The 20,005-nt window shown below is 42.2% G+C and overlaps 1 protein-coding gene and 1 non-coding gene across 6 annotated transcripts in view; one reads left to right on the plus strand and one right to left on the minus strand.

Moving 5' to 3' along the window:
- Positions 1-20,005, plus strand: part of LOC126106578 (CWF19-like protein 2) — a 217,646-nt gene that overhangs the window by 56,647 nt on the left and 140,994 nt on the right. For all 5 annotated transcript variants that reach the window (XR_007523369.1, XR_007523368.1, XM_049912923.1 and 2 more), the window contains exons 5-6: positions 10,611-10,971; positions 19,729-19,889. Coding sequence is in view for 3 of the 5 variants with exons in the window: in XM_049912923.1 (XP_049768880.1) it covers positions 10,611-10,971; positions 19,729-19,889 (522 nt within the window). In the remaining 2 variants the exon portion in view is untranslated. The remainder of the gene's footprint in view (positions 1-10,610; positions 10,972-19,728; positions 19,890-20,005) is intronic.
- Positions 12,942-13,016, minus strand: Trnas-cga (transfer RNA serine (anticodon CGA)). Its single transcript has one exon. It is a non-coding gene; the product is annotated as a tRNA-Ser (tRNA).

The raw sequence follows: 20,005 nt of genomic DNA on the forward strand, positions 1-20,005 counted from the left end.
CCATTGCTAGTCCAAGTTCTAAATTGTGATACTAATTTTTAACTGCTACCTGTGACACTTACAGCTATGCCTGGATCTCTACTCTGCAGACCACCTTACATTTTGGCACAAACAATCACTGATAGTGGATGTTGTACAGGAAGAATGGCTATTTCTAAGCTTGCATAAAGGCTCTGTTTCCTGTTTTTTACTTTTTATTTTCTTTATTTTATTTTATTTTTAAATTTGCTTTTTTCAATTACTAAACCAAAACCAGTTTCATTGACTGTATTATTTTCTGTTATTGTCTTTATGTACCTCATGGTGAAAGCCAAAAAGTGGCTCGCTGTGAAATTATTGTCGAGTGTAGGTATTATTCAGCAAGGTGATCTAGTCACCTTCCCAATGTGGGAGTTGATGTAGCATGTGATTAGTTACATTGACATTTCAGTTTGAGATAGCAATGCAGTGTTAGCTCCCAGCGGAGCTGCAAAAAGTGAGGACAAAAATTGACTGCAGAACATTACTGAGAAGCTGTGACAACTTGCTGTTAATGTCGTTAATTTTATTGGCAGTGAGAACAAGAAAGATTTGTGTGCCGAAAGAGAAGATGACAGAAGGTGCAAGCAAATGTTGACAAGCAAAAGTTAAGTAAGGCAGCAATGTACAAAATGGTGGAAGCCGTGGAGAAGATTTCAAGCTTATACCTGAAACTGATATAATGAAAATGCACATCATAAATATTTAATTGACAACATAGATGAAATGTGTAATTAGACAGCAATTTCTGCAATATTATGAACAACACAAGGAAGTACTCTCCTTGTGAAACCTCCACAGCTTTTGTCATACAGAACTGGACTCCAAGTTTGCAGAGAAAATGTGTAACTTATGTGGGATTTGATTTTAGAAGGTGCCAGCATGAACAAGTCATCATGTGCGGATGAGTGAATATACTTGCAAAAAGCGTACTTTGTTAGATTTTTTACAAAAGAATGAAGGATCGGCAGATGTAGGTGTAGATGAACAGCAGATTTGTACACTTAATAATGTGATTTGTACACTTAACAATGTGAAGAAATATTGCAAAATAACTGTATGAATAGTGTTGTCAAACAACAGTGCTAGGCAATGTTTCATTGCTGTGAATGCAGAGTTTTGTTTCATGGTCATTTCTCCCCTATGTTTGTAACAGGAAAACTTCTGGCTGTTATGTAGAAATGGATAAAAAAAATTTAAACTGCCTAGAGACAAGGCAAGACAAATTTTTGAATTAATTTTCATCTCTATCTTCCATGGATAAAACTTTGCAACAAAATGGTTGCCTTCCTACTTATGCCATACTGTGTAGCCCTAAATTTTAGAGCATTAATCTGATGTCTTGAGAAGAAAATGATACATAATGGCTGATGCTTTTGCAGCTTGCAAATTATTGTTGTATGTCAGCTAGCCCGGAAAATAGTGACATCAGCAGGAAGGATAGTTTTACTGATATGCCAGTGACACATCTTGAGCAGCTGTGGTGAAATGGCTTAGGAGTAATGCCTACTTCATTGAAACCTACAGAAGTGGGCATTTAGGGCATGCTTCAACTGGCTGATACATGCTTTTTCATAGTTTTTCTGAATTTTGACCAGTAAGTTCCACTGCACAGAACTAACATCAGTTTATCTCATTTGAAACAGAGGTCTTTTTTCTGTGTAATACTACAGAGAAATGTAGACTTGTATCAGTGACCATTTTTGTATTTAAATGAATGTGTATTGTTTTCACAGCAACAATTCTTTTTATCTTTCTTTTCTTAAATGGAGATAGAATTAGAAGTTGTTGATACTAAAAATAAAACTGTTTTAAAATGTAATTTTTTAATCGAAAATTGCTTAGTTGCATTTTCCATAGTGTAAAAAATTTTGAAGGATTTTGGAAAATGAGGTCCTACCTACATCATATGCTTAACGAAGGTGTCTTGTATCTTTTCTTGCCACTTTCTCTGATCTGGCCTTGCTTCGTTCTGCACAAAGCATACCTCTCCACTGAGGATGTAAGAGACAGGTCTTGCATCTACCGTATTTACTCGAATCTAAGCCGCACTTTTTTTCCGGTTTCTGTAATCCAAAAAACCGCCTGCAGCTTAGAATCGAGTGCAAAGCAAGCGGAAGTTCTGAAAAATGTTGGTAGGTGCCGCCACAACTAACTTCTGCCATCGCATATATATGTAGCGCTACACAGGCATCCATTGTAGGCACAAAGATAAATACTGGCGCCAAAAATTTAAAAAAAAATTGGAAGACGAGCTTTTTTTCTCTGCCCGAGTTTCGATCACTGCATTTTCATACATTATCCAACGAAGTAAATACAAATTCCGTATTGTTCATCTTTGAATGTAGCAGAATTTCAATGTACTACGAAAATCCGACTGGCAAGACTGGGATTTTTTCAATATGGCCAACTCTACATTCTGAATTTTTTCCTACCTGCGAGAAGAGATGGTTGCTAATAGGAACCTGATGAAATGTGAATCACATGCAGTATTCTCTTCACCATAAGAATAATACGAATATAAACATTTTGCCATGTATTCTTTCGTGTTTGCTTCAATCTCATTTAAATCCTGTCTGCCTAATAAACTACGAAACTAGAGTGAGACAACAGCAAATGCGGAAGAGTATACGTATCGTGTCATGTTTATATTCGTATTACTCTTATGCCTAATAGTGATACAGTCAGAAATGAAGCACGGCAACTGACTAGATTTTTAAATCTAAGATGACTAATTTCTGTGCAGAATTTGATGTACTAAAGAAGCGGCCGCAAAGATTTTCAAACGGAGAAAAATTTTCGCCAAACTCTCGTTCAGAACATGTTCTATCATACGCAGTCTATTATTTGGTTCTTGTTGATCATTATCAAAGAAAGCAGCAGTGTAAGTAACTACGAATAGCAGTCTCTTGCCATTGTTTCGCTAATGAGACGATTCCTCTCTTTTTTTAATTGTAGGCGGCGGTAGCGCGCACAAAAGCAAGCCATGCCGCAAGCAGCGACAGGCCGTAAACATGCACTATCAGAATGCGACAAACAATGCATGACACAGTATAGTAATGCATTTTCAGCTTAGAGTGACTGACATAAACACCTATAACATAGAAAACGGCACTTATCAGATCAAAGCAAAATAAGCAATCGATTCAAACCAGACGAAGCACGTGAAAAAGGAAGGGTATCCGTATAAATACGGACGCAGCGCATGACGCATAACAATGGCTACCTGGTAAAGCTTAACTGCTAAGCTTACGACTCGAACCAAACTACTGTAGCTGTATCGTCATTCATTCAACCTAAATTGTGTCTCATATTACAATGGACCAACTTTGTTTTGATTTGGAGGTGCGGCCTAAAACTTTTCTCTCCCCTTGAATATCGAGTCTCAAATTTCAGGTGCAGCTTAGATTTGGGAATTTTTTTTTTTTTTTTTCTTTTTTCCTTTATTTCGAATCTCATTTTTCAGGTGCGGCTTAGATTCGAGTAAATACAGGGTCTATTACAGGGGTATGAGCCATGAAGTAAGGGATTGGGAGCAGGGGTTGTGTAAGGATGGACGAGTACATTTTGTAGGTTCAGTGGACAGCAGAATACCACTGTGGGTGGGGAAGGATAGTGGGCAGGACATTTCTCTCCATCTACATCTACATGGTTATTCTGCAATTAACACTCAAGTGCCTGGCAGAGGGTTCATCAGACCATTTTCATACTACTTCTCTACCATTCCACTCTCGAATGGCACGTGGGAAAAAGGAACACCTAAATGTTTCCGTTCAAGGCCTGATTTCTCTTATTTTATTATGATGATCATTTCTCCCTACGTAGGTGGGTGTCAACAAAATATTTTCACATTCGGAAGAGAAAGTTGGTGATTTAAATTTTGTAAATAGATCTCGCCACAAAGAAAACAGCCTTTGTTTCAGTGACTGCTATCCCAACTCGCGTATCATATCAGTGACACTCTCACCCCTACTGCGCAATAACACGAAACGAGCTGCCCTTCTTTGCACTTTTTCAATATCCTCCATCAATCCTACCTGGTAAGGATTCCAAACCACACAGCAATATTCGAGCAGAGGACGGACAAGTGTAATGTAGGTTGTCTCTTTAGTGGGTTTTTCACATCTTCCAAGTTTTCTGCCAACAGAGCGCAGTCTTTGTTTCACCTCCCCACAATGTTATCTATGTGGTCTTTCCAATTTAAGTTGCTTGTAATTGTTATTCCTAGGTATTTAGTCGAATTGACAGACCTTAGATTTGTGCAATTTATCATATACCCAAAATAATTGCCCAAAGAATAGAAAAGCAACTGGAATCACTCAACAGAGGAAAGTCCACTGGACCTGACGGGATACCAATTCGATTCTACACAGAGTACGCGAAAGAACTTGCCCCCCTTCTAACAGCCATGTACCGCAAGTCTGTAGAGGAACGGAAGGTTCCAAATGATTGGAAAAGAGCACAGGTAGTCCCAGTCTTTAAGAAGGGTCGTCAAGCAGATGCGCAAAACTATAGACCTATATCTCTGACGTCGATCTGTTGTAGAATTTTGGAACATGTTTTTTGCTCGAGTATCATGTCGTTTTTGGAAACCCAGAATCTACTATATAGGAATCAACATGGATTCCGGAAACAGCGATCGTGTGAGACCCAACTCGCTTTATTTGTTCATGAGACCCAGAAAATATTAGATACAGGCTCCCAGGTAGATGCTATTTTTCTTGACTTCCGGAAGGCGTTCGATACAGTTCCGCACTGTCGCCTGATAAACAAAGTAAGAGCCTACGGAATATCAGACCAGCTGTGTGACTGGATTGAAGAGTTTTTAGCAAACAGAACACAGCATGTTGTTATCAATGGAGAGACGTCTACAGACGTTAAAGTAACCTCTGGCGTGCCACAGGGGAGTGTTATGGGACCATGGCTTTTCACAATATATATATAAATGACCTAGTAGATAGTGTCGGAAGTTCCATGCGGCTTTTCGCGGATGATGCTGTAGTATACAGAGAAGTTGCAGCATTAGAAAATTGTAGCGAAATGCAGGAAGATCTGCAGTGGATAGGCACTTGGTGCAGGGAGTGGCAACTGACCCTTAACATAGACAAATGTAATGTATTGCGAATACATAGAAAGAAGGATCCTTTATTGTATGATTATATGATAGCGGAACAAACACTGGTAGCAGTTACTTCTGTAAAATATCTGGGAGTATGCGTGCGGAACGATTTGAAGTGGAATGATCATATAAAATTAATTGTTGGTAAGGCGTGTACCAGGTTGAGATTCATTGGGAGAGTCCTTAGAAAATGTAGTCCATCAACAAAGGAGGTGGCTTACAGAACACTCGTTCGACCTATACTTGAGTATTGCTCATCAGTGTGGGATCCGTACCAGATCGGGTTGACGGAGGAGATAGAGAAGATCCAAAGAAGAGCGGCGCGTTTCGTCACAGGGTTATTTGGTAACCGTGATAGCGTTACGGAGATGTTTAACAAACTCAAGTGGCAGACTCTGCAAGAGAGGCGCTCTGCATCCCGGTGTAGCTTGCTCGCCATGTTTCGAGAGGGTGCGTTTCTGGATGAGGTATCGAATATATTGCTTCCCCCTACTTATACCTCCCGAGCAGATCACAAATGTAAAATTACAGAGATTAGAGCGCGCACGGAGGCTTTCAGACAGTCGTTCTTCCCGCGAACCATACACGACTGGAACAGGAAAGGGAGGTAATGACAGTGGCACGTAAAGTGCCCTCCGCCACACACCGTTGGGTGGCTTGCGGAGCATAAATGTAGATGTAGATGTAGAGATGTTCACTAATATCTGTATCCGTCATGATGCTCTCTATTAGATCAGGATTATTTGTGGCTGAAAGGTCAAATCTGTTTTTGCAACAAATTACAATTTCTGTGGGCTCATGAATTAATTGTTCAAAGTATTTCTCAGAGAAAGCATTTTGTGCAATTTTGGAAGATGTTTTCTGTCTTCCACCGGCTTTGAACATGTATTTTCGCCAACAAATCTAGGGTAGATTGAAGTTTCCACCAACTATAACTGTATGAGTGGGGTACTTATTTGTAATGAGATTAAAGTTTTATTTGAACTGTTCAGCTATTATGTCATCTGAGTCGGGGGGGTCGGTAGGAAGAGCCAATTATTATTTTGGTACGGCTGTTGAGTATAACCTCTACCCATAGTAATTCGCAGGAACTATATGTTTCAACTTCACTACAAGGTAAACTACTACCAACAGACACAAACACACCACCACATACTCTATTTAATCTATCATTTCTGATCACGATTTGCACCTCTGTAAAAATTTCGGCAGAATTTATCTCCAGCTTTATGTTGCTATAACGATTTCAGCTTCAGTGCTTTCTATCAGCACCTGAAGCTCCGGTACTTTTCCAACACAGCTACAACAGTTTACAAGTACAATACCGACTGTTGCTTGCTCGATTCTCGTTGTTTCTTTGCCCTGTACCCTTTGGACTGGAGCCCTTTTTGGTTTTTTCCGAGACTGTCTAACAAAAACTGCCCATTCCATGCCACAAAGCCCCTGCTACCCGTGTAGCTACTTCCTATGTGTAGTGGACACCTGATCTATTTAGTGGAACCTGAAACCTCACCACCCTATGGCGCATGTTGAGGAATCCACAGCCTACATGGTTACAGAACCGTCTAACTCTGATTCAGGCCCTCCAATCAGCTCTACGCCAAATGTCCGCAATCGGTCCTGTCGACAATGCAGCAGACGGTGAGCTCTGCCTTCATCTCACTACTCCTTGTCCGCTACTCCCCCCCACCCTCCCCCCTTCCCACTTCTCCCCTGCTCTCCGTCTGATGATCTGCAGCACTTCACTGTCTGCCAGCCCCACCATAATATCCCTCCCCCTCCCCACCCCAGCCTACTCCTTACCCCAACCCAATCACCACTCTCATCATGCACTGATGCTGCGGCTCGCGGTGTGGTTTTAGTTGAGTTGCATTTGTGTGTGTGTGTGTGTGTGTGTGTGTGTGTGTGTGTGTGTATGTGTATGTGTGTGTGTGTGTCTAATGCTGATGAAGGCCTTAATGGCCAAAAGCTTTAATTGTGAGAGTCTTTTTGTTGTGCCTATCTGCAACTCAGCAGCTTCACAATATTGTGCGTATCAACTTTCCTTCTCATAGTATTGTTACATTCCATCCTGGATTTTCCATTGTTTGATAGGACAAACACTGAAATACACTCCTGGAAATTGAAATAAGAACACCGTGAATTCATTGTCCCAGGAAGGGGAAACTTTATTGACACATTCCTGGGGTCAGATACATCACATGATAACACTGACAGAACCACAGGCACATAGACACAGGCAACAGAGCATGCACAATGTCGGCACTAGTACAGTGTATATCCACCTTTCGCAGCAATGCAGGCTGCTATTCTCCCATGGAGACGATCGTAGAGATGCAGGATGTAGTTCTGTGGAACGGCTTGCCATGCCATTTCCACCTGGCGCCTCAGTTGGACCAGCGTTCGTGCTGGACGTGCAGACCGCGTGAGACGACGCTTCATCCAATCCCAAACATGCTCAATGGGGGAAAGATCCGGAGATCTTGCTGGCCAGGGTAGTTGACTTACACCTTCTAGAGCACGTTGGGTGGCACGGGATACATGCGGACGTGCATTGTCCTGTTGGAACAGCAAGTTCCCTTGCCGGTCTAGGAATGGTAGAACGATGGGTTCGATGACGGTTTGCATGTACCGTGCACTATTCAGTGTCCCCTCGACAATCACCAGTGGTGTACGGCCAGTGTAGGAGATCGCTCCCCACACCATGATGCCGGGTGTTGGCCCTGTGTGCCTCGGTCGTATGCAGTCCTGATTGTGGCGCTCACCTGCATGGCGCCAAACACGCATACGACCATCATTGGCACCAAGGCAGAAGCGACTCTCATCGCTGAAGACGACACGTCTCCATTCGTCCCTCCATTCATGCCTATCGCGACACCACTGGAAGCGGGCTGCACGATGTTGGGGCGTGAGCGGAAGACGGCCTAACGGTGTGCGGGACCGTAGCCCAGCTTCATGGAGACGGTTGCGAATGGTCCTCGCCGATACCCCAGGAGCAACAGTGTCCCTAATTTGCTGGGAAGTGGCGGTGCGGTCCCCTACGGCACTGCGTAGGATCCTACGGTCTTGGCATGCATCCGTGCGTCGCTGCGGTCCGGTCCCAGGTCGACGCGCACGTGCACCTTCCTCCGACCACTGGCGACAACATCGATGTACTGTGGAGACCACACGCCCCACGTGTTGAGCAATTCGGCGGTACGTCCACCCTGCCTCCCGCATGCCCACTATACGCCCTCGCTCAAAGTCCGTCAACTGCACATACGGTTCACGTCCACACTGTCGCGGCATGCTACCAGTGTTAAAGACTGCGATGGAGCTCCGTATGCCACGGCAAATTGGCTGACACTGACGGCGGCGGTGCACAAATGCTGCGCAGCTAGCGCCATTCGACGGCCAACACCGCGGTTCCTGGTGTGTCCGCTGTGCCGTGCGTGTGATCATTGCTTGTACAGCCCTCTCGCAGTGTCCGGAGCAAGTATGGTGGGTCTGACACACCGGTGTCAATGTGTTCTTTTTTCCATTTCCAGGAGTGTACATTTAGAAATCTGGGAAACGGCTGATGAAAGACCAACGTTGCTCATCTTTCGCAGTGTAATCCTTGCGACATAGGTACTACATTGCTCATCGTCACAGGCTTAATGCCCTCCGCATCAGTAGGCGTTGGTGTTATGAGGGTTGTGGTCTTCAGTCCAAAGACTGGTTCGAGGTATGTCTCCACAGTGGTCTGTCCTGTGCAAGACTCTTCATATCCATTTCAACCTCTTTACTGTACTCAAACTTCTCTGCCCCTCCAAAGTTTTGATCCCTCCCCCCCCCCCCCCCCCCCCTCTCCCCAGATATTCTTCTGTCCCTTTATTTCCATAAATACATACATAAGCGCTTATGTATGTATTTATGGATTTTAATATGCGTGAGTCTGGCACATGCAAGTGCTCTCTCGGCGAAACCATCTGCCCTAGTGCTTTGACACTCGTGTCTCAATAGTTCATTAGTGAAGTAATGCTGCTAATACTGTTCGCTTTGACCCTGTGCCCATTACACATGTTGTACAAATGGAGATGATGTTTTAATTACTGACGACGCCTTTGGCATAATTGTTTTTATTACTCTCCATGCATGATGTAATTTTAGTAAGTACTAATGATTCTGTGCCTACATTACTGTAGTAATTTCACCGTTACTTAAGCTTCTGTTTCTCACTTTCGTTGATAAGGTTTTTCTAATGAATTGTCTTTCTGTTCAGGAAGTTTTACTTCTGATGAAGGTATATTTATATGTACCGAAACCTTGGTCAAGAATTTTAATAAATTTTATCCTGGTCAAGAATTTTAATAAAATTTGATAAATTTTATCCTGCAACTGTTTTTGGCTGTCATCCTTTATTGTGAACATCGATGTACTGTGGAGACCTCACGCCCCACGTGTTGAGCAATTCGGCGGTACATCCACCCGGCCTCCCGCATGCCCACTATACGCCCTCGCTCAAAGTCCGTCAACTGCACATACGGTTCACGTCCACACTGTCGCGGCATGCTACCAGTGTTAAAGACTGCGATGGAGCTCCGTATGCCACGGCAAATTGGCTGACACTGACGGCGGCGGTGCACAAATGCTGCGCAGCTAGCGCCATTCGACGGCCAACACCGCGGTTCCTGGTGTGTCCGCTGTGCCGTGCGTGTGATCATTGCTTGTACAGCCCTCTCGCAGTGTCCGGAGCAAGTATGGTGGGTCTGACACACCGGTGTCAATGTGTTCTTTTTTCCATTTCCAGGAGTGTATCTAAAGTCTCATCTGCAGATGTAAGTAGACCCCTATGTTAATCTATTAAACGGTGTAAAAATGTTGACCCCAGCAGCAAAAGTTTAATATGTGAATATAAGACGACCTTATATTTTTCAAATGATGAATTTAGGAAAAAACCTCATCTCATAATCAGGTAAATACGGTATCTTTACTTATGGTCTATAACTTACTTCAGTAAATGGGACTTTTTGGAATAACAACAGTATGAAATGGATAGATTGCTACTTGCCACATAGAATAGGAGTTGAGTGGCAGGCAGGACATTCAGAAAAGGCTGCTAGATATTATCACCTCTCATATTACGTCTTCATAAGATGTAGACAAAAAAAACACACACTTTCACACACGCATAACATACACACTCAGGGCCACTGTCATCTCTGCGTGCTGTGGCCCTAGTGAAGAAGTTAATCCAATAGCTGTTTATGTGTTACACCCCTCTTTTCAGTGTGTGTGTTTGCCACTAGACAACTCATCTGTATAGTGAGCAGCAATCTATCCATTTCGTATTGCCATTATTCCATCCTGGGTTTTCTGGTTTTTAATGGACCCCCTTTTTTATGTATACGACATTCTGAAACAAGTTATACAGAAAAATTTGTTTTTGTTATTTCTTAGAGTACCTAATACATTGTAATTACTTCCTGATACCGAAATTGATGTTTTTCAGTCTCTGAGACACCTGCAGGACATGATAGCCACAGCAGAAGGACAGAGGGACGGCGGTAGGAGGCGACCGGCATTCAGGAGGCCCGCCGAGGACGGCAGCTCGCCCAGTCCTGTCGGGGACCGGAGAAGCAGGGAGGAGCGAGGGGGTGGGGAAGGGGGCCACCTCAGTGGGGCCGACAGCCGCAGAGAGCGCAGGGGCAGCCCAGACAGGAGGGACAGGGACAGGGACAGGCGCGGAGACTCCAAGAGGTCGTACGGGCACAGAGATCACCGCCGGCCTGAAAGAGCAGCTTGGAAAAAGTCTGACCCGAGAGTCGTGGAAGAGAGGACGAGGGGCAGAAGTAGTACTCCGACAAATGCCGGTATGTGCATTTCTGTTACACTGCAAATCTTCTGGGATTGTTAGCCTCCCCCACATCCCCTTTCCCTTGCCTCCCCCTCCCCCCTCCCTCCACCTCCCCCCCTCGTACCACCCACCTCAACACACACACACACACACACACACACACACACACACACACACACACACACACTCTCTCTCTCTCTCTCTCTCTCTCTCTCTCTCTCTCTCTCTCTTTAAGGTTTATTATTAGCCTCCTGGAATGCACCCTTTGATAAACTATGGCGTGAGCTATTCATTCAAAAATAAAACATAGAAAAACACAATGAATAAAACCACCAATTTGTAATTTGTGACTACAAACTCCTCTAATGTGACATAAATCTGCTTTATCTGTATTTGGCTGGCAAAGTGCACACTGATTGGGAATTTCCTGACCTGTCTGTTTGAGTGCCTCAAACATTGTCTCCTTCTTTTTCTTCTCCTCACTGTTAAACTCTACTACTCTGAGGCATCTAATGAAATATAACAAGTAAATTATGAGACAGAATTATTAGGTTGGTGCTTAAGTTCATAGCGTTTTTGTTTTACATGTTGTTATTGTAGTTGCTGTGAGTTTATTTGTCAGTTGTAACTTTTTATTTGTATGCTATTTGAGTTTATGTAATGCCATTTTGTTACTTTAAGATATTGAGTGGAGCTGTGCAATTTAGAAAATGGGAGTGTCAATTGGAGAAATCGGAACATATCCGACATATTCTTCCGTTTGATTTCAGTGGAAGACTGCTTTAAGTGATGCTACTCAGTGACAGTGCCTGCCTACATTGTGTTACACTGAAAAACACTGAGGAGAAATTGGGTTGGGAAGTAACTCTGCACCCACCTTATCCACCTAATCTTGTGACCTCAGATTTTCACCTTTTTCACTCTCTATCAAACAGTATTCAAGGAACTTCCTTTTTGGTTGAAAATGCACTCAGAACATGCTCGACAACTTCTTCGCCTCAAAACCGTGTGATTTCTACAGTCGGGGAATTGAGCAGTTAACCGAGCATTGGCAGACTGTCGTAAATAGTGAAGGAGAATATATTATTAATGACTGAAGTCTCTGTTATGTGTATCTGTTGTGTTTATTAAACTTGTGCACCAATGAAGTACTTTAGGAGGTGAAATGTGTAACACTGCTGATAGACACATCTTTATCTCCCATATCCTCTCCAAAGGAGGAACTAATACTTTTTAAAAACTAGGATAGGGTCTTCACTCCGTGTAACATGATGATCCTAAGTGAGCTCGCAGTGTTTTCAGATGTGGGGTGTGTAGATGTGCATTTGTGTAAGGCCTCCAATGGAGAAAGAGGCACTAAATAATTAATATTCTGTATGTATCATTACAGATTCAAAGCTATCCTTAATGACTATTTTCCTGGTGAACTTAATATTTCATTATTTCATTTCAAATTCCCTAAACTTTAAATGTAAATTAACACCTTATAAAATATTTAGACACAAAGGAGAGCACGCTAGACAGATTTCTGGCTTCCCAAAGAACTGTGTCTTATTTTGCTCGGGATTGCGGCAGTCATTAAAATTTGGATAAAAATTCAAATGGCTGCTTTCTTCTTCCCAGAAAAAGCACACTGATACAAAGACAATCATTTTCTGACGTTTTCAGTTGAGGTGGGATACGAAACCTCTGTGGACGGAAAATCCAGTCACTTATCAGAGTCCTCGCAGGTACACCTAGGCCACCGTTCCTGCCAGCACTTGGTACTGGTCATATGTATGAAGTGGGAAGACGACTACAAAGTGGACACTCCGAGGCAATAAAACCCTGGAGCACATCAGCCCTGACCTCAGTTTTTCTAAGCTTCTCTTTCAACCAACAGTTGCAGCCAGACGATGCTTAACATCACCTTGAGTCAGATTACTGTTTACCTTTCATTACCTCAGGCAAAAATAGTAACGAAACTTCCTGGCAGATTAACACTGTGTGCCCGACCGAGACTCGAACTCGGGACCTTTGCCTTTCGTGGGCAAATGCTCTACCAACTGAGCTACCGAAGCACGACTCACGCCCGGTACTCACAGCTTTACTTCTGTAAGGTTCGCAGGAGAGCTTCTGTAAAGTTTGGAAGGTAGGAGACGAGATACTGGCAGAAGTAAAGCTGTGAGTACCGGGCGCGAGTCGTGCTTCGGTAGCTCAGTTGGTAGAGCACTTGCCCGCGAAAGGCAAAGGTCCTGAGTTCGAGTCTCGGTTGGGCACACAGTTTTAATCTGCCAGGAAGTTTCATATCAGCGCACACTCCGCTGCAGAGTGAAAATCTCATTCTGGAAACATCCCCCAGGCTGTGGCTAAGCCATGTCTCCGCTATATCCTTTCTTTCAGGAGTGCTAGTTCTGTAAGGTTCGCAGGAGAGCTTCTGTAAAGTTTGGAATTTAGGAGATGAGATACTGGCAGAAGTAAAGTTGTGAGTAGCGGGCGTGAGCTGTGCTTCGGTAGCTCAGCTGGTAGAGCACTTGCCCGCGAAAGGCAAAGGTCCCGAGTTCGAGTCTCGGTCGGGCACACAGTTTTAATCTGCCAGGAAGTTTCATATCAGCGCAAACTCCGCTGCAGAGTGAAAATCTTATTCTAGAAGATAGTAACGTCGCTTCGCACAGCATGCGTGTCTGTGTCACAATTTTTCTGTAAGATGATACCTTTGCCAGTATGGTAACAAGTCACCAAAACCACCGCTTTCATCATCTTGATCATTACTTTGTGGGTTTATTTCTCTCTAGCATTTTAATATTCTCACATACATAATTCTTTCTAGCTCATTAGTGGTGCAGGCGGTGTGCAAAGCATACTTTTTTTTCCTCAGATGGGCCGTCTAAGAAGCACGTGCCAGTTTCATTTCCATATGCGATATTCTTTTCTTTCCATCCAGTACTCTTTCATCTGTTCACTGTGTTGTTTTCTTTCTGCCTTATGACCACTTCAGACCAGTTTTTTTCCTACCTTGTATAATTCCATATTCAGTACTCTTACCTAAACAGTTCTTTGTCAGCTGTTTCTTCAGCTTTTATGTTATTTCTTTCTAAATCCTTTTTTATTTTATGGATTTAATTTTCTGTTGCCTTTTTATCCCACAAATACTACAAGATATTTTTGACTAATCTGCTGACTTACATTCAGTCTAAATGTCCAATATATATGTCTTCTTTCTATTATTACTTATGTTGTGTTTTCTGTGTTTAGATAAATTTCATCATTACGTTGTAATTTCTAGCCTTCCACAGTTTTTCGTGGGCTTAATATTTTCCTAGAAATGTACCTCTCAATATTTTAATATTTGCAGTTTATCTAAATTACAATGAAAGGTATTTTTTATTGTAAAGCTTCCCATGTTTTTTGTACCCTTTCTTCTGTAGCAGCTTTTTACCAAACCACTTTCCTGGATTATCCCCCCAACATATTTCAATTTTTTTACTTTCTCTGTTTGGCTAATATCTCTTTTTCAGAAATTTTGTGGCATTCTTAATTTCTTTTTTCAATATTTCTTAAGCTGGTCCTACTGCCTATTTATTCTAAAAGATTTTTTTGTATTACAGCAGATGCCACATTTTCAGAATGTATAGCAAAGTGAGCTGCAAGTGTGAAACAGTTTACTCCAGTATTTTTGTATCCTCTTCTCAACCTTATCAGTGAAATATTATATTTGTTCTGTTTGTTATTCCAAATTTTCACTCTATCAAGAACACAAAAAGGATTTGGGATAATATATCTGTGTTTATTTTGAAGAGCTGAGATGTTTCTCTCATAAATTTCACTTTACACTGAGGTGATGAAATTCTCAGGTTACCTCATGCTGCCATGTTGGACCGCCTTTTGCCCAACGTAGTGCAACAATTCAACATGATGTGGACTCAACTAGTCGTTGGAAGTCTCCTGCAGAAATATTGAGCCATGCTACCTCTATAGCTGTACATATTGTGAAAGTGTTGCTAGTGCAGAATGCCGTGCTCGAACTGACCTCACGATTACATACTGTAAATGCTCGATGGGATTAGTGTGCAATCTGGGTGACCAGATCGTTTGCTCTAATTGTCCAGAATGTTCTTCAAACCAGTCACAGATAATTGTGACCCGGTGACTCAACATCATTCTGTGGGAACATGAACTCTATGAACGAGTGAGTATAAGTGGTCTCCAAATAATGGAACACAAATGGTTCAGTCGGACCAGAGGACCCAGTCCATCCTATGTAAACACAGCCCACACCACTATGGAGCCAACAAAAAATTAAATCAATGAAATAAAAAAGGATTTAGGAAAAAAAAAACATGTAGAAACAGAAGAAAAAGCTGACAAAGAAGTGTTCAGGTTAAAAGTATTGAATATGGAAGGATTCCAAGGTAGGAGAGTGAAAAAAAACTAGTCTGAAGTGGTTGTAAGACAGGGTAAAAGAACATAGTGCCTTGTTAACAACTTGTGGGGTCTGCACCACTCTCGAACCCTACCATCATCTCTTACCATCTGAACAGGCGACAGTTTTCTAGTTGTCTAGGGTCCAACGCATATGGTGACAAGTCCAGGAGAGGCACACTCTTGACACTGTGGATCTCGGAATATCGAATTCCATAACAATTTTGGAAATGGAGCGTCCCATTCATCTAGCTCCACCTACCATTCCACATTTAAAAGCTATTAATTCCCGTCATGCTTCTGTGATCGCGTTGGAGAACTTTTCACGTGAATCACCTGAGTACAAATAACAGCTCCGCCAATGCATTGCCCTTGTATACCCTTTGTACGCGATACTACCACCATCTATATATGTGCATATTTCTATCCCATGACTTGTCACTTCAGTGTAGATACTGTGTCTTTAAGTGTTTCACGAACTAGATTTGCTAATATACTCACCAGGCATTGGCAGGAGAACACACCTGTGAAATGTATTATTTATGCAAGCTTTCTGAGCCAGTGGCTCCTTCTTCTGGCAGAAAGGTCGAAGAGGGAAGAAGAGGGGTGAGGGAAAAGGACCACCGAGATTTAGGAAAAGGGGTAAAGTTCTGAAATGCCACCCAGAATTCAGGTCAGGGGAGACTTACCGGATGGGATGAGTTCGGAGTAGTCAGCCAGAACCCAGGTCAGGGAAGACTTACGAGATGGGGTAAGTTCGGAAAAGTCACCCAGAACACTGGGTCAGGGGAGAGTTACTGGATGGGATGAGAATCATCCTGTGCTGTAAGTCTCCCCTGACCTGGGTTTCTGTATGGCTTTTCTGAACTTTATCCAGCTTGCTTCCCCTTCAACCCTTTTGCCATAAGAAGGAGCCACTGGCTCTGAAAGCCTGTGTAAATACGTTTCACGTATGTGTTCTTCTGTCTCTGCTTGGTGAGTGGATTCTTTGTCTATCCAATTGCATTATATTTTAAAAAATGGATTATTTTCATTTATAGATGTTGTAATTTGCACTTTATGCCAAATTCGTGGGTTATTTTATCTATAGTTTTTCTGTCTACAGAACAAAATGCCTTTTTGAAATCTATAAATATAACTACAATATCTTTTGAATTAAGTTATCTATGTCAAATGACTGACTTTAGATTAAATATTTTTCAGAACAGGATATGTCTTTTAAAGCATTTTGTAAGTTCACGTGTCTATTCCTGTATTTGTCGGGTCATATCTCTATCGGAGTCTCCTTTGTGTACAAGTGGCATTGAAACATCAGTGAAAGCCACTCTCGACTCTGTGTTTGCGAATTCTGATAGAATACATCTGACTGTTAACCCCTTTACTGCTGTGAACGTTCTTACTACGTGCCAAACCGAGTGCTGCACCATTGTCACCTAAAGACAGCCACACACGTAACTGCACACTTGAAAAGAATGCACGCAAGGGCTTGCTTGCGCAAGTGTGCACAAATTCCTCAAACCTCCACACAGCCCGAGCATGCTTGTACAAACATCTATTTGTTTACCAAAAGATGGCTTTTGTCAGTTATTCTGCTTTTATTATGTAGAAACAAAAGAAGAAATGTGATATGTGGAGTAAAGAGTGTTTAAAGAAAGAAAAATATTATTATTGTATTAGGTATTTATAATAGACACAATATGTGACCTGTGTCACAGTACTGTTATTTATCTTCTATTTTTCCCATGTAATAGTGTATGCTTTGACTTGTTCTGCATTGGACTTCAACCTTTGTACAAATGTAATTTAACAACAACAAATAAAAATTAAATCAAATCACTGACAAATGTTTGTATAAGGTACTCGGTACTCACACTTGAACTCTTACAAAAGAATACACAGTTGAAATTCAGTCGGGCATTGAGCTGCTCGTTCAATCCTGATGCACAGATTTATCCTTCAAACGCTCGAGCGTGAATGGCCGAGCACGCTTGAGGATGCGTGTTTGTCAAGCGTGCAGTTCCGTGTGTGTCCACCTGTGCTCGGTCACCTACATCTGGGCGTCTGTCTGAGCAGAGGCTACCTGAGCAGCTAGCCTTGTTCTCTTCCAGAAATCTGTGCAGTGCTTTCTACGATGTCTCCTGCTGAGACCGCCGACGAAAGCATTGATGTAGTTTCTGACTTTCAGGCTTATCTGCAAATTAACAGTTGTTACAAATCCACACTGATTTATATGCGACTTTTCCTTCAGTAGTTTCTGATAGGCTTTTGTAAGCTACTCGTGTCTTTCAGTACACATCAAGTAACTGCAAATGGACAATACCTATGGTACTGCGTGCATTATTCTCTCTAATAAATAAAGGAAAAAAAATTTCAAATGGCTCCAGAGTCTTATTAAAGTATCAAACATCAGTGATGTATAAATGCAGACGGAAGTGACAAATGAAATTTGTACCAAGGCCAGGATTCGAACCCGGGTTTGCTGCTCACTAGACTTATGCGCTGACTACTACGCCACTCTGGCACAGTGGCTTTGCACAACTGCACGGACTATCGTAGTACAACTCTCCTGTGCCAGGGTGGCATAGTGGTTACTGCATTTGCCTAGTGGGGAATAGACCAGGCTTCGAATCCTGGCCTCGGTACCAATTTTCATTCGTCGCTTCAGTCTGCATATGTACATCATAAACAAATTTAATTTAGTTGATTGGATATTTTTAAATAACACGTTGTCAGTTACTTTCCGCGTGTGTGCAGATTATACTGTATCATTGAACGTGAGCGATGGTAGCCATCAATGATACAATTTTCTTTAAGGCTATTTTTGTAATCGAGGATGTCCTGTTATTTCGTACGGTGAACGAAATATACTGATCCTCAGTGACATCAATCTCAAAATTTAGCGTTCATTGCGAACCACATACAAAACTTTTTAACTTTGTTGTTATTATATGAGTCTTATGTGGTAACTTCAGCAACAATTTTTGGTAGAGTAATGGAGTGTTTAGTCACTGGAGGAGTGCTGATTGCTTACATGTAATAAGTACATTATGTCAGCAGTATGTCTGTGAAACATCTTTTGCCCTGTTAGGAAATTTGGTGATGCATTTTTATGTTTCCAGTTACTTCTTGCCCCTCAAAAATGAATGACATAGTTCTAATCACGCAGTCAGTAATATTTCACATCTTTAATGTAACTTTCAAAATCAGCCATGCATAATCTGAAATGTCCATCCTTTGTTGTGAGTTTTCTGGCACACAATTCATTCATAGACAGCCATAGTGAACAAGTTGTGTATGGACTTGAACAGTTTATGGAAATAAGGTGTACTTTTGTGTGGAATTTTGTAATAAATTGTTCAAGACAATGGAAACTGAGGTGTACGAATTTCTTTTTTGTCGATATTTCTATAGTGACAGGAATCTAACAATACCGCAAATTACTTGACAACCCGTTGAAACAGTCTGACCAGCTGAGGGCATCAGAGTGAGTCACCAGAGAGAAAACATGTGGACAGCAACAATGACAGAATGACAGACAATGGAGACAGCATATCAGAATAACAAATCAAGCAAATAAATCAGAATCAATACCTAAGACATAGCAAATTTGGAACCAAGATGGCGTATAGCGAGAACAATACAAAAGCGCAGAGAAATCTCTCGAGTAGATATGTTCTGCTGTTTCTGTTATTGTATGTCATTAAACTGAAAATTCCACTGGGCTAATTTGGGATTGTTGTGTCAAAAGGGCACTGGAAGCTCCAGTTCAGAGGACATTCAATTATTAATGAAAAACCACTAACATTTCCTGTGGACACCAGATTTTGTGTGAAACACACAATGAGCAGATTTTGTCTAGAGTGGCACCACCTGCACATTCCGCATATGAATTTCCAAATATCTGTGAAAACAGTAGAGAAAATGTATCTGTCGGGTCATAGGAGAGACAATTGATACATAATAAAGTGATGGAGACATTAATCTCTTGTATTTCTTATCACATATTATATCCATTATGTGCCTCTTGTATCTTTAATGTATTTGTGACCGAGTCAGGTGATGCAGTGGTTACCACACTGGAGTTGCGTTGGAAAGAAGATAGTTCAAACTCGTGTCTGGCCATCCTGATTTAGGTTTTCTATGATTTCTCTAAATTGCTTCAGGCAAATGCTGGGATGGTTCCTTTGAAAGGGCACGGCCGACTTCCTTCTCTATCTTCCATAATCTGATGGGGACAATGACCTCACTGTTTTCTCCCCTCAGCTGGATCAACCAACCAACCAACCAAAGTGTGTGTGATCATCTTCCTTAGTAGCTTTCCTTGTGTGGGAAGAAAAAAACCAGTAAAAAGAATATGATGAATCTGTTGCAGAAAAGACCACACGGAAACAAGCAGGCAGCAGTTCTGACGGCTCTTCATCGGAGTCCGAAGAAGAAAAGGGAGGACCGGTGGGTGCTGGAGCCCCACTCACGGATCTGGAGATGAATGAGCTGGCGGCCAAGCTGGTCAAAGCAGAAATCCTCGGCAATGAGGTACGCTGTGGAAAAGTGAAGTGGCAGCTATATATACTAGTGGACGCAGGCCTACAGATGAGGTTTTGTGTGTGTGTCTGAGAGAGGGAGAGGGAGACAGAGAGAGAGAGAGAGAG

The sequence above is a fragment of the Schistocerca cancellata genome, chromosome 10 (genome assembly GCF_023864275.1).
Source record: "Schistocerca cancellata isolate TAMUIC-IGC-003103 chromosome 10, iqSchCanc2.1, whole genome shotgun sequence".
NCBI classification, from domain to species: domain Eukaryota; kingdom Metazoa; phylum Arthropoda; class Insecta; order Orthoptera; family Acrididae; genus Schistocerca; species Schistocerca cancellata.